At 39.8% G+C, this 15147-nt stretch overlaps 2 protein-coding genes across 2 annotated transcripts; both read right to left on the bottom strand.

Moving 5' to 3' along the window:
* Nucleotides 1-3580: 3580 nt before the first annotated feature.
* LOC138904735 (uncharacterized) lies at nt 3581-5997 on the bottom strand. Its single transcript, XM_070193240.1, has 5 exons — nt 5886-5997; nt 5125-5253; nt 4475-5052; nt 4232-4402; nt 3581-4030 (listed from the first exon to the last, which is right to left on the bottom strand). Exons 1-5 carry the CDS (start codon nt 5995-5997, stop codon nt 3581-3583), a joined length of 1440 nt encoding a protein of 479 aa, XP_070049341.1.
* A 2345-nt stretch (nt 5998-8342) lies between these two features.
* Nucleotides 8343-13523, bottom strand: LOC104088850 (26S proteasome non-ATPase regulatory subunit 4 homolog). Its single transcript, XM_009593593.4, has 11 exons — nt 13353-13523; nt 13141-13254; nt 12897-13002; nt 11707-11821; nt 11416-11625; nt 11005-11305; nt 10403-10526; nt 9659-9762; nt 9473-9541; nt 8622-8696; nt 8343-8508 (listed from the first exon to the last, which is right to left on the bottom strand). Exons 1-10 carry the CDS (start codon nt 13362-13364, stop codon nt 8649-8651), a joined length of 1203 nt encoding a protein of 400 aa, XP_009591888.1. The 5' UTR covers nt 13365-13523; the 3' UTR covers nt 8343-8508; nt 8622-8648.
* Nucleotides 13524-15147: the final 1624 nt, after the last annotated feature.

The raw sequence follows: 15147 nt of genomic DNA, 5'->3' as shown, positions 1-15147 counted from the left end.
ACAACATAACAAGAACATTTGAATTATATATTGATCTCATATGTTTGTTGACACCAGCTTATTCGGGTAATCGATTCACAATGAGCAACTCAGGACTTACATGGATATTGTGGGGTTCAATTTTTAAGAAAAGAGTTTAGCCAACATACCTCACTTGAGCTTCCTTAACTCTAAAATGTTAGCAACTTAAATCTATTTTAGAAAAGTAACAAATTGAAACAAAATTAAGAAGATGATCATGGTTCTAGCTCATTTGAGCATTTTATCAAGCACTAGGTGTACATTAAGGTTTCAAGGTCCTTTTATGGAGGATTCCTTCAACCCACAACCCTTTCTTTACTATTTTAGCTCAACAATCTCCCTACATCCCACGATCAATCATGCATGCAAAATAAGCCACTCCCACACCCATGAATTATCTTACTAATTGCCCATTTCTAGTTAAATTTCGAAATTAATAGATTGGGTGTAGAATCTTACCTCTAGGATGAAGATCTAGTGTGTTTCCCTTGTTAATTCTTCCAAGATTTTGAGTAAGAATTGGGGAATAATTGATTGAGGAACTCTCTCCCTCTATAGAGCCTTTTCTCTTTCTCAAAATATCAAGTTCTCCCTTCAGAAATGGTTTATAGAGTCTAAATAACGAAGTGGGGTCGACTTATAAAACCCCTAAATTAAACTCTGAAATGGGATCTGTGGTAGCATATGCGACCGCATAATGCTTCTATGGTCCGCGAAATGGCCCTCCGGAACTGCGCTGATTTGCCCCACTCTGTAGCCGTTATACGATCCGCAGACCTATTCTGCGGTCGCATAATGCACCGCAGAACCTCCCTCCGCAAAATTTCCATGCCGGTTATGCGATCAGTGTGAGGCCCGCGAAATCGTTTTGCGGTCGCATAATGGGTCGCAAAATGTTATCCAAAAATGGCCCAAATTACTGCCTCACTCTATAGCCTAATGGGAAATGGATATCGTCGGCCCTCTGCCATCGACCCCAGGTAAAGCCAAATTCATTTTATTTATGACTGACTATTTTTCTAAATGGGTTGAAGTGCAGGCGTTCGAGAAAATAAGAGAGAAAGAAGTTATAGACTTTATTTGGGATCATATCATATACCGATTCGGTATACCCACCGAAATAGTATGTGTCAATGGAAAACAATCCGTTGGCAGCAAAGTAACAAGATTCCTTGAAGATCACAAAATAAGAAGGATGCTATCGATGCCATACCACCCCAGTGGGAATGGACAGGCCAAATCAACGAACAAAACTGTCATTCAAAACCTAAAGAAGAGGTTGAACGACGCTAAAGAAAAATAGAGAGAAATCCTGCCCGAAGTCCTTTGGGCATATTGGACGACGTCAAAATCCAGTACGGGGGCGACCCCGTTCTCCTTAGTATATGGGTCTGAAGCATTGATACCAGTCGAAGTTGGTGAACCCAGTACCATATTTCGATTCGCGATGGAAGAATCAAATAACGAGGCTATGAATACCAGCCTCGAATTATCGGACGAAAGACGAGAAGCTGCTCTCGTCCAATTGGCCGCCCAAAAGCAGCGAATCGAAAGATATTATAATCGAAGAACCAAGCTCCGCAATTTCAAGCCCGGGGACTTAGTGTTAAGAAAAGTCACCATCAATACCCGAAATCCGAACGAAGGAAAACTAGGACCAAATTGGGAAGGAACATATCAGGTGCTCGAGAACATCGGAAAGGGATCGTACAGGCTTGGCATTATAAACGGCAAATAGCTATCAAGCAGCTGGAATGTATCACATATGAAACGGTACTACTGCTAAGGTACGACCTTTCCATATTCGTTTAAATTCCAAAACTGATCCCTGCAGAAGTTCGAACAAGGGCTAAGATGGATCTTTCGCTTGAAAGCACGCATTGCACTATTTTTCCCTTAGACCGGTTTTATCCCAAATGGGTTTTTCGGCAAGGTTTTTAATGAGGCAACCATTGGTCATTCTGCACTTATAACAATATCTGAGGCCTCTTTACATTCGACCTCGAATACTGAGAGGGCATTAGGCCCTCAAATACATCGAGTTCAGATGCAAGAGAGTTATTTCACAACAACAGGGTTCCAATAGGAAAAATTGTAAGAGCCAAATGGTCGAAACGAACCATGCTCATGTAGATTGGCCCGAACCCAGGCGCGAAACATGAACACATGTGTAATGACGTGCGAAGAAAGTTCTCTTCTTTATCGACATCTTATATCCAAGGAAAATTCCTCTATTTGGAGATTTATTATGCAAACAGAATCAAGTTAAATTCGACCAATTAAGTCTACGGGCTACATTGCATCGAGTTCGAATCATTCACTCGACTGATAAGCCTACGGGCTACTTCGACCATTACGCCTACGGGCTACATTGCATCGAGTTCGAATCATTTACTCGACCGCTAAGCCTACGGGCTACTTCGACCATTACGCTTACGGGCTACATTGCATCGAGTTCGAATCATTCACTCGACTGCTAAGCCTACGGGCTACTTCGACCATTACGCCTACGGGCTACATTGCGTCGAGTTCGAATCATTCACTCGACTGCTAAGCCTACGGGCTTCTTCGACCATTACTCCTACGGGCTACATTGCATCGAGTTCAAATCATTCACTCGACTACTAAGCCTACGGACTACATTACATCGAGTTCGAATCATTTACTCAACTGCTAAGCCTATGGGCTACTTCGACCATTACGCCTACGGGCTACATTGCATCTAGTTCAAATCATTCACTCGACTGCTAAGCCTACGGACTACATTGCATCGAGTTCGAATCATTCACTCGATTGCTAAGACTACGGGCTACTTCGACCATTACGCCTACGGGCTACATTGCATCGAGTTCGAACCATTCACTTGACTGCTAAGCCTACGGGCTACTTCGACCATTACGCCTACGAGCTATATTGCATAGAGTTCGAATCATTCACTCGACTGCTAAGCCTAAAGGCTACTTCGACCATTAAGCCTACGGGCTACATTGCTTTGAGCTCGAATCATTCACTCGACTGCTAAGCCTACGGGCTACTTCGACCATTACGCCTACGGACTACATTGCATCGAGTTCGAATCATTCACTCGACTGCTAAGCCTACGGGCTACTTCGACCATTACGCCTACGGGCTACATTGCATCGAGGTCGAATCATTCACTCGACTGATAAGCCTATGGGCTACCTTTTATTTCGAGTTCGAGCAAGCATTCACTCGACCATCACGCCCACGGGCTACATTACTTCGAGTTCGAATCATTCACTCGACGATTAAAGCCTACGGGCTACTTCCAATTCGAGTTCAAGCAAAGCACTCACTTGACTATTACGCCTACGGATTATATTTCTTCAAGTTCGAATCATTAACTCAACTAGTAAGCCCAAGGGCTACGTCACTTCGAACAATCAATCATAGAGACTACGAAGTCCAAATTTGATTGAATTGTTAAGATCCTTGTGAAAACATTTGTAAGGCACGCATAAAGTCTTCACAAATCGGCCAACGTTGTCTATATACAAAAATTTCTACATGATCGATTACAAACATAAAAAATTATGAACTAAGCTTCCTGATCATCCTCAGGGGCGTTTGTTTCTTTGTCAGGCTCTCCCCCATCCTCGGATCCGCTCTTGCTACCGTCGTCATCATCATCATCGCTATCAGAAGCCAAGTCTTCAGCTTCAGCTTCAGCTTCGAGCTCTTTAGCCTTTTTTATTTCTTCAGTAAGGTCGAAATCTCGATCGTGTATCTCTTCGAGGGTCTTCCTCCGAGACCTACATTTAGCAAGTTCGGTAATCCAATGTGCTCGAGTGTCGACAGTGTCCTCCGCCTCTCGTGCCTCCATCTGAGTAGCCTCGGCATCAGCCCGATACACGACAACGGACTTATCCGCCAAGAGTTTGGACGACTCAACCTCCGCCTTGGCTTGAGTAAGCTGGGCTTCAAGCTCCTCGATCCTCTTAGCTTGAGCCGAACCCTTTTGCTTAACGTTTCGAAGCTGAACATCGGCCTATAATAAGTTGGTCAAAATGATCTCTTTTTCTGCAGCCAGGCGATCGATAGTCTCCTTCCACCGATTACATTCAGCTTTGATTTGATCGACTTCTTCCCGAAGTGACCCGATCTTTTCAACCTTTTGCTGCAGCTGAGACAACGAAGGGTTAACTTCCACAGTCGAGTCAAACCCATACTTTAACAGAACGAGGCTCACCTGCTTATTAAGTTCGGCCTCTTCTTCATGAGCCTTAGCCAAATACGCTTGGAGGTCCTTTATAGACTTGTCCTTTGGGCTGAAAAGAAGCCGCATGACGTCTCTCTCCCCCGAGACCTTCTGAAGCTTGACCTTACACTGGCTAAGGTTGACTCGAAACCTACTAATGGCCTGCACAGTAGGTAAAGAACACGAGTCAAATTCGGAAAAGAACAAAGAAACCAATTATAGTAAAATCATTACCCGAATAATGAAATGTTGGGCCTCTTCTAGTAGAAGAGAAGCTTCCCCGATATCGGAAGCATCATCGACTCCAGTAAAGCAATCTCGAAAGGGATCCCCTGCACTAGAGCCTCCGCCCATATCGGGGGTCTTCAATTCTCGAGCTTCCTTTAACGCCTCCTCAGAAAAGGTAGGAAGAGAAGGAGAATAACCTACTGTCATAGTCCTAAGTGAATCACTCGGGGCGTTCTGGTCAAGACTCGGGATCCCGGGGTCAACCCCGACCGGTACAACCGCCATCGGCTCAGGAGCTTCGGTGACCTCGATAGCTCTCGCAGATCGGGTCACCAAAGTCGAGGCACCTCCTTCTTCCTCTTCTTCTTCTTGGTCTTCTTCTTCGTCTTCTTCTTCTTCTCTCAGTCTTTGGACCGAGGCAACCGAAAGGACAATTGCCTTCCTCCTCACCCTTCGAGTTTTGGGCTTGGGGCCCTCTGACCGAGAGGCAGCTTTTCGCTTCTTGTCTTTCCCCGGTTTCGGGAACAGGGACTTGGTTCCTTCTTCACCACTCGAAGGCCTCAAAGCGGTGTCCTTGGTTACACCTGCGTGAAAGAAAATCGGTAACGAATGGAGCACAAAGGACACTTCGAAGGAAACGAGAAGTAAAACCTTACCATTGTTCTTAGCTTCCCATCTGCCTTTTGCCAAATCATGCCTAGCGCGTTCGGCATAAGAGGAAGTCGAGGCTAACTTTCGAACCCAATCCTCGAGGTCGGGCACCGCTTGTGGCATCCAAGGGGAAGCTGTATATCGGGAAGAGACATCAGAAAAAATCGGGAAAGGATACAAAAAGCAACGTCTTATGAAAACCACTTACGGTCGAAATTCCATTCCTCGGGGAACGGCATCTTCTCTTCCAGAATAAGATCACGGGTCCTCACTCGGATATAACGCCCCATCCAACCCCAATCCTTATCTTCGTCGATGCTCGACATCAAAGCCTTCGATGCCCGATGATGAAATCTGATTAATCCTCGAAAGATTTGAGGCCGATACAACCGTATGAGGTGATTCAGGGAAAAATTCAGCCCCCCGGCTTTGATGGAGAAGAAGCGAAGTAGGATTACTATACGCCATAGAGAGGGATGAATTTGACCAAGGATAACCTGATATCTCTTGCAAAAATCAATGATCACCGGGTCGACCGGACCCAATGTGAAGGGATAAGTGTAAACACTTAAAAACCGCTCCACATGGGTGATGACGCTCTCTTCGGGGGATGGAATTTGCAACACGACCTCGGAACCCTAGTTGCAGTCTTTTCTAATGGCCTCAAGATGACCCTCCGTTATAGAGCACATATATATCGACACGTACTCGCATCGACCCGGGATGGATGAAGGATTCTCAACCTTAAAATCAATCTTCAGAGTACACGGGCCGGGGATGTAGTCATAGGTGGACGGCTCCGCCGGCGCCTTGTCGCCGGACGGCCGTGAAGAAGAAGCTTTCTCCTTCTGAGGTGCAGTTTTCGAAGTCTTGGCCATTGATATGAGAAGAAGAAAGACAAAGAAAAGTGAAAAATTGACGACCAAACTCTGGTAGCGACAAGATAGGAAGAAAAGATGAGAAAATTTGGGGGAGAGAATGTGTAAAAGTGGTAAATGATAGATGGAAGAGTTATTTATAAGCTCGCATCATGACGGTTCAATATCATAGGTGGCCGACCGCCATCTGACAAGCATTAAATACCTTGAAAGGCTAAATCGATGGGACAGCTACCACATACGTCATGATCGATCCTTGTGAAAACGTCGGCTTATGACCCGATCGAGCCACCAAAAATTACATTGATTCTCACCGCATCCTTCATGAGAAACGAGGGGACTATCTATATACGGTCGAAATAGATTTTGGCCTTCCTACGTTCGATCGAGTTCAAGTGTTAAAAAGTCGAAGTGAGATTTTGGGAGTGAGTTCCGAAGTCAGTATTAATGAGCCTCAAGTCCAAAGGTCGCTCGAGGAGTCGGCTCGATAACCTTATCGAGCCCGTGACTGAATCTATCCGCAAGGTACTGCTTCGAGGTCGAAAATGCGCGATGCCCATCTCGAAGGACAAACTCGAGCCAAGAACACAGGGCTCGACCCAGTAACAAGTTCGAGCCAGTATCGAGCTCACAGACAAGAGCCGTTGCAGTCGCACCAAGAGAGAGAATCTTGGCGGGAATCGAGGAAGAGACAAATCATCATGGGTCTTCCACTATATGCTTTATTTTATTATTTTTTGTAATGATCCTCTACTATAAAAGAGGGAATCCTTGTAAGCTAGAGGAAGATAGAAAAAAAAGAAACACGTGGAACAGATTGGAACGAAAAGATCTTTTCTCCTATACAAAGATATCTCCATGTGCTCATTTTACTGGATCTTATTCATTCTTTCTGTTCATCATTGTCATTCTCATAATCAAAATACTCGTGTCGTTATCTTCATATCAAAAGGTATTACGTATCCTTAAAACCATATATATAAATTTAACATTATCCGATTTTTCGGGTAAACAGAGTTAAGTTTCCATACGATGTTAAGGTAGTTCGAATTTTCAATGCCATATACGAGACCAGGGTCTCATTCCAACCTATTGATAATAGTAACAATTTGCAAAGACTACAGTCCTTAAGAATGGACCCGTTCATTTGGTTTGTCCTTTGGTAGCTATTTTACACTTTATGCCTTTTCAACTGAGTATATACAAGGACGTCCTCAAATTCTAGACATGAATGATCACCAAATATGTGTACCTACAATATTTTTTAAACACCTCTGGTAGCAAGAACCAAATTAAACTTCTCCAGTCCTCTTGTCACTCACTAAAGAGTACCTCCAGTAAGTAAACTATATATTGGTATAATAAATCAGAAATAGGAATAAAGAAATTAGGTACGTAATGTTCATAGAAGAACGGCGTTTTCATACTTCTCAATAGTCAAGTCTTATCAGTATCTAGGTTTACCTATCATTATGAGTCAATTATAATACAAGTCTGATAAAGTGACTAGCAGCATGAATTGTGTGTCCTGCAAGGTTCTATTTTGTATTTACCCTAGGGCTGGACATATCTGGGCCCTGTTGTAGTTGGACTAAAGTGCATGTGAGAAGACGAATGAAATTGTGTACCCGCACCCGATCATTATACTAATTCAGTCTTTGTAATGGATTAGCACTGGGGGAAATCATTTTAGTGTCTAAACAAATCATATCTGTTTTTTCATATTGTTGCTACTTGCTTGAGTCCAGATTTTTCCAGGCTAGTGATTTTTCAGAATGACGGAAACAAAATGAGCATTTGTTTCTTTTCATATGCTGGTCCGGTTAAATTGATGGCATTTTATCAGTATAAATTGTTCAACGTAGCTCATTCTCATTTCTCTTGACGTGATTACTGCAAATTGCTATGCTTCTAGTGATAATTAACTTATTAACTGTTCTTTTCTCGGCATCTGTTATTTTTTTCATCAAAAAGCAACAAGAGCGAGCATAAAAGATGGCACATACCAAAATACTCGAGATGTAAAATAGCATGCACCTCAAAGTTTACAAGAGCGCGCATAAAGTGTTTGTCACAACCCCAGATCTGCGCTAGAAAAGTTTACCATGGAGGCGTAAATCTGCTCTAAATTCTCTAATGTTTGGGTATCTCCTCTTTTTTCTTCTAACCTTACATTTGAACTTAAATTTTCTTGGTTATTTTCTCCTAAAGAAGAAAAGAAAAGAAGAAAAACTATGTAGTTGAATGTTGGGTCTTACTGCGAATCAAAGATGAACACTTGCTAGGCTTTGTTCTTTCTTTCTTTGAGAAATAAATACAAATCATCTGGAAGCCACAAATCAAGCTAGCTGAAGAGTTCCATAATCTCATAACAGTATATTTTTAAGAAAGAACGATTCAATGAATCCCTCAATTGTAACAAGATACAGTCCTTTTCCAGACATAATAAGCGCCATTCCAATAAGCAATTTTAGCAGCACCCTTGGCTCATTACCATCTGAACTTCTTAGCCTACAAAGATCAAAAGTTACGTTCATATCAGCAGAATAGTAGAACGAGGAAAAAAAAATGCAGAGCGTCTCTGAAAGGCTTTCTTCAGGAAGAAGAGCGCTAAAAAATTATACCTCAGCTGAACATAGTTGTACGCATTATTACTTCTTCTCTTCTTTCTGCTCCATGTCCTTGTCCTCGTCCTTCTTCTGCAAGGACAAATTAGTTCATCGTTAAATTACGATTAAAAAAATGAACAGAAAACATGCTATGTTGGTAAAAAGATGAGCCGTATCCCTGGCTTCTTCCATCCCATTAGAAAGATTATATGACCATTCACGAAAAGCCGGAAGGTATTTGGATCAAGGAACATGAAACGAAGGGGAAGGAAAGAAAGCAGAAGCATCAAGAATAGCATCATTCGACATACAGAAGGATTCTCCTCTTTTCGACACTTTTATCCCCCCTATCCCTCGCTTCTTCCATCCACTTGGAAAGATTAAATAAACCCCTACAATCTGTTAGGATGTGGTCTTCTCAAATGTAAAAGGTGAGTAGTACGTGCAGTCGGCTTTGCGCCTCATCTGAAGCGCACACTTTTCCGAAGTGCATGGCTTCATTCATTAAATGATAAACTCCGCTTCACATTTATTCATCAGTTTACAAAGCAATGGCTTTTAATAACACAACTTTAGCGCCTTAGCGTTTACACTGAAGCACTACCTAAGCAAAACGTGAAGCACGAAGCCTATGTTGCACCTGGTTCCAGGGATCAAATGCGCCTCAAGCGAGCCTCTGACAACACTTCAATTGTGCAACATTGAAGAAATTGTATGCACGCGGACGAGGGTTTTATGAACAGAATGACCATCAAATGTACAAATATAGATGCATAAACAAGAAAAAAAATTATACATGACACTACCCGAACTTAACCAACAAGCACTTTGATATAATCAAGTAATCAATAACCTAATGAACTCACCTCAGACTGGCCTTGCATGGAAGCAAGCAAATCTTTAACTGAGGGATCATTTGGATCAACACCTGGAAGCTGTCAAACGAATGCAAAAATTAAGTGAAAGTCACAGAAGAATATGAGGTGTGATCTTTCGGAAAAGCACATACTTTCCCCCGTGATCTAATAGAGTTTTGCGTATAGAAAACTTACTGAGGCAAGGATTGATGACACAAATGATTGATCTGCCAACAGCTTACTCATATCTGTCTGACTTGACTGATCATTTGTGCTGTCCTGCACAGACAATTGAAGAGCTGCAAGCACCAGAAGAGTTGAGACAAATCAGGAGTGTCCAATTAAGAACCTTTATAAGATAGCTACAAAGGATTATATGCAGGTATCAACATTTTCAAATAATTGAGGAATTTGATATTGCAAGCCGATGCCATATACAGCCTAAGTAACAGAGTCTAGTACAACCCCCTTTGACACTCAAAGGACCATTTTAGGACAAGAAAAGGAAAATAAAACATGCTTAAGAGGCATTTCTTCAGAAAATGTTACCTTCATAGATACTATACAATCTTATTCATTCATATAGGGACAACAAATGGAGATTAGATGGGTGGTTTTTTTTCTTTTGGGCCGGAGGGGGAAGGGGGCCCCTCTCTTTCTTCAAACTTATCTTTTCAAAATAATATTGTTTTCAAGGAGATTCTTAGATATTCATACACAATTGCAGGATTAGTTGGGCACATTCTACTAACCATATAGTCTATAAATCGAACAAATACTAGAAGAGGTTGAGATATGCAAGAAAACAAGGAATAAGTATTGTGACATGAACTAATCGCGAATTAGGTATATTTGCTGACAGTTACAACTATATATCTATGAGATTGTGATGGGATACCAGCAAAGCAACCATTTAAGCCTGCATAGATCCTAACGTACCAAGTGCCAAGTCTTGATCTTCGGAAGCTGCTTCCGACATGTCAGTATCTCGTGTAGCAACATTAGAGGAAGCATCATCCATCGACATTGCAAGGGCTTGCTGTAACAAGGCATTCTCATCTTCCTGCAAGAGATCCAATTATAATTCTTGTGTTAGTTTCATCTTGGCTTCCAAAAGGCCAAGCATTACAAAACCTTCAAGATAACACTCACTTTTATTACAGAAATTTCAACACAAGTTACAGGTAACAATATCCTCTGGCATAAGCGTGAACGAGGTAAAATACAATACCGGAACAAAAATTACCAAGGTATTTAAGAAGGCTCAAGAAAACTTATCAGAACAAAGCTCAAGAAAATAGAGGATAACATGCAATTCCAGAATACTGATGTGGATCCACGGTTTGGTTAACCAATACAATCTTGCACATCCCACCTTCCCCCCTTGTTCCCTTAAAAAAGCAGGAAAATGCCAATAAACCCAACCCATCTCAAACTTAATTGATAGGAAAAAACAAATTTAAAGAACAACATTTTATTCTTTTTTCAAGCTTTTACTCAAAGGAGGCTGCAGACATGAAGATGACAGATAAGATACAAACCATTAGATCAGTTGCCTTGTTTTCGGGTTCAGGAGTTCCAACATTGACATTTTCAGCCATAGTAACATCCTGGGAAGTTTCTCCTTTCTCTTGTGTAGCAGTTTCGTCTGCAGCCTTCTTTGCAGCTGCTTCTTGCCTCGCCCTTTCCTCCTCCATTGAAACTCGGAGTGCTAGAGCAAGTTCAGGATCCAAATTAGGATCTACACCAAAGTCAAACCCAGACACTCCACCAGCGGCAGCCGCTGCAGCTGCTGCTGCAAATCCACTTCCACCCTCACCATCACCAGTGAAAATAGGAGTACTGCCAATGCCAGATGAGGGATACAGTTTATTAAAGAATTGCTTTTCACAAGTACATGTTATGAAATCTTGTTTAGTTATGATAAAAAAGATGGTCATATTATGGGTAACCTTATAAGCACATCAGAGAGAGCATTAGGACCAGCAGGAACATGAATGATGTGACTGCTCTCGTTGTTATTAACCGCAGCAACTAGCGCCTCTAGCTTCTCAGCTTTCCCATCATCATCTTCTCCAAAATTAACGACATCAAAAGCTACACTATTCTTCTTTAACTTTCTCCCAATCATCTCCAGGACCTTCTTGTCGTATTTCACAGGGCTGAAAACACGTGAAATGTTAATAGAATGATCAAAAGTTGCAGCAGCAAAGATAATACAGAGAAAAGCACAGGTACATCACCTGCCAGCAAAAACAATGATCCTTTGTTGTTGCTTTTTGTTTTGCCGATGCTTCAAAGCTAACTGGGCTACCTGGATACCAGCAGCCAAATTCATCTCACCACCTATCTCTAATCCTTAATGAGGGGAAACAAGGCCAGGTTAGCAACTAAAAAAGCTTATTAGAAGATAAAAAGTTTGTCAAACACCCTAAGACTTGAAAGATACTCCTATCATGCATTAGTATAGAACTCAAGCACAAAATGGGTTTTCGAACTATCTTTGAGTAACTTTCTCCTCAAGTTGAATAAGTTAAGCTAATAGGTAAATCAAATTAATAATACATTAATGTAAATTATATTATGTGTCTTTTTGTGTGAAAAATTTGGAGAATATTTTCCAACAGACCATCACGCTCACGGCCGACCTAGCACCCTACTTGACTCTCCTAATTTGATACTCTATTACGCTTTACAGATAAATGACATATCATCTCCCTCTTTCCAGCCCATCCACCCTATTTCTTGTTCTTTCATTTTACTTGGCACTTCAAAGCTTCCTCTTTTCAGTACAGTAAATGCAGGACAGAGGATACTGGCAGAGAAGGCGTAGGAGCTTCATTAGTTGCGGTTCAAAGCGCCCTCCATGACTCAGTCATCTTTTTTTTCCTCAGATCGTCTTTAATTTCTTCGAAATAGGAAGAAGCTTCAATATTACACCTAAATATCCAATATTTAAGTAGACGTACACAAGTACCTTATTTTATTTCAGTTAGCTATCATCCTTATCATCCTTATTTACAGTATTTCCTTTTTGAAAAGGCATAGAACAAGTGATTGGCGCCTCAAATGATATATTATCATAATCCTAACTACACATGCTCTCTTCAAATATGATGTGTTACACCCAAAACAGAGTTTGTGAAAAAATAAACAATAGCAGCAATCTCAATTCTTTAAGAGAAATCCATTTAAAAAGATCTCCCTCCATCTCAGCTCTCTTCAACTTACCGCTTTCCAGTTACTTCTTTTTCCTTTTTGATAAATAAGAATCCCCTGTGCTCACAAGTTTTAGTTACATCAAAACCTAGAGCCCCAATATCTTCCAAAAACAGGGTCTAAAAAAACTTACAGAACTAGAAAAGCGACCATAATGGCCCTTAACGCAGAAAATTATCAAGGAAATCAACACAATATAGGAATAGGGACTTACCGTGCATGCAAGCTAAGATTTTTCCAAGATCGCTGGTGGGAGTGACTAACACTCGAACTCCTTTACCGGCCATAGTTAAAATTCCAACTGTATTCTCAGGATTAGACTGCATAAAGAGTTCCCACATCAAAAAAAAGAACAGTACAAATAAAGCCCAATTGTTTTTCACTAAAAGGTAAATAGATCATCTAAATATATAACAAAACCCTAGAAAGAGTATAACTTGAAGAAAAAAATAGAATACCTGGGTTTTGGCACCACAGATGAGATTAACTGCATCAGCTAGAGCTTGAAACCTATTGGGCGAGTAATCACCGTTTCGCATCCACTCCGAATTGTCGATGCAGATCATTGTCGCCTGATAGAAAAAACGTTAACAGAATAAACCCTAATTTTAATTTGCTCCGACATTATAAAGATAGAACTGAAATTGAAATACAAGAGCAAGATACAGACCTCAAGCACCATGATTAACGATTGAAGAAAGAACCAACAATCAGAAGATTAAACTGAGAAATCGGTGTTTGTTCGCTGAAACTTGAAAGGAATTGGGTTTACTTGCTGAGGGAGTTGTTCTCGTAGCGTCCAACGTGGGTCGGGTTGATTTCCTTAGGAAACTGCTATCTAAAGCCCAATTGAAATACCGGCCCTCTTTTATACCGTTTTCCGACTTGTAAATTTTGGCTCCCACATAATTAGCAGTTATAAATATTTGCACCGTGTAGCCAATAAATGTATATCACAATAATAATATGTATATCAAGATATATATTATAATTTTATTTTACTTCTTTGTATATATCAAAATATATATTAAAATTTTGTTTTCCTTATTTGTATATCTAATATAAAATTATAAATATAGTTGCTTAAAATTTATTGTGATCTCTATATCAATGTATATAACAATATAATTATATTTTTTGTACATTATAGTATATAACACATCAAATAATGTATATACTAAAATGTATATCACAAATTTATTTTTCTTCTTTGTGTACAAAAAATTATTTTTCTTCTTTGTATATCAAATTGTATATAAAAAATTATTTTCTTTCTTTGTATATCTCAGTGAATAACACATAATTTTTTTGTGAATATACACAAATATATATGTTAGAGATACATTGATATATAAGATGAAAACTAGAACTATTTTTTAATAAATAAAAAAAATCAAATGGAATACAATACAGTTGCACTCAGTTGGAAATATAAATACACTCAGAAAACAGTAAATAGTTTCAGAGTAGTCGAAAATATGTTTCTATCGTTATTGAAGAAGGATTTGGCGGTCAGGTTGGAGGGTTTAATAGGAGAGTTGTAAGGCTTCAGGCTTTTGATAACGGAGTAGACGACGAGTATATTGTAGTATTAGGTTTGGAGTATATAACGAAGGGTTCCATTTGAGGTTTGATTCAAGTAACAATGGAAAAGTTGTCATGATAGATCGTAAATTAGAGCGTAATAAGACCAAAAATTTGTATTCCTATTATATGTTGTCACCCGTAGTCAATTTCTCTAGGAACAAAGAAGCAGGAATATTTGAGTTAATTTTTGCTTATCAAAACTAAATCGACTAGGTTGATTTATTAATCAAATCAGACTACTGAGCTTTTCGATTTATATTTTTTTTTTGTGCTTTATACTCTCTTTTTTAAGAGTTTATCAATTGATCATACTTCTTTATCTTAAACGAATTGGTCACATTATTTGCTGCTTAATAGGATGATTATATATTAATAATAAAATGTAGTTACACCAGTATTGTTGTTATTAACAACACACAAGTTTCCAAGCATTGCCAAATTATTACATACAGTAGTTAGAACTAACGTAATGGTAACTAATTCATCCTTGTCTGCTTGTAGATATCTACATGAAAGCATTTTTTAATAATATACAAAAAAAAAAAAAAAAAAAAATCCTATAGTTTTCAGATTTATGAAAAAAAAAACTTTTCTTCTAAAATCGTTGTATTGGACAGTTGTAAAGACTCGTGGTAATGGAAGTTTGTGAAATGTTAGTTAATTGAAGTGGGGTAATTAGGTACATGTCTAATTAGAGGGAGATTTATTTAATTTTTATGAAGTAAAGAGAAAGTAGTAATTCACCAAACTTTTTTTTTTGTAGTTTAAACCGAGAAGAAGCAGAGACAAATTCGTAAATAATAAATGTCATAACATATACTCCAAATAGTATGAGTTGATGAAGGGAATATAGCAGTCATTATCACCAAAGAAACAAA

The sequence above is a fragment of the Nicotiana tomentosiformis genome, chromosome 2 (genome assembly GCF_000390325.3).
Source record: "Nicotiana tomentosiformis chromosome 2, ASM39032v3, whole genome shotgun sequence".
NCBI classification, from domain to species: Eukaryota; Viridiplantae; Streptophyta; class Magnoliopsida; order Solanales; family Solanaceae; genus Nicotiana; species Nicotiana tomentosiformis.
This window is presented reverse-complemented; position numbering and strand designations above follow the sequence as displayed.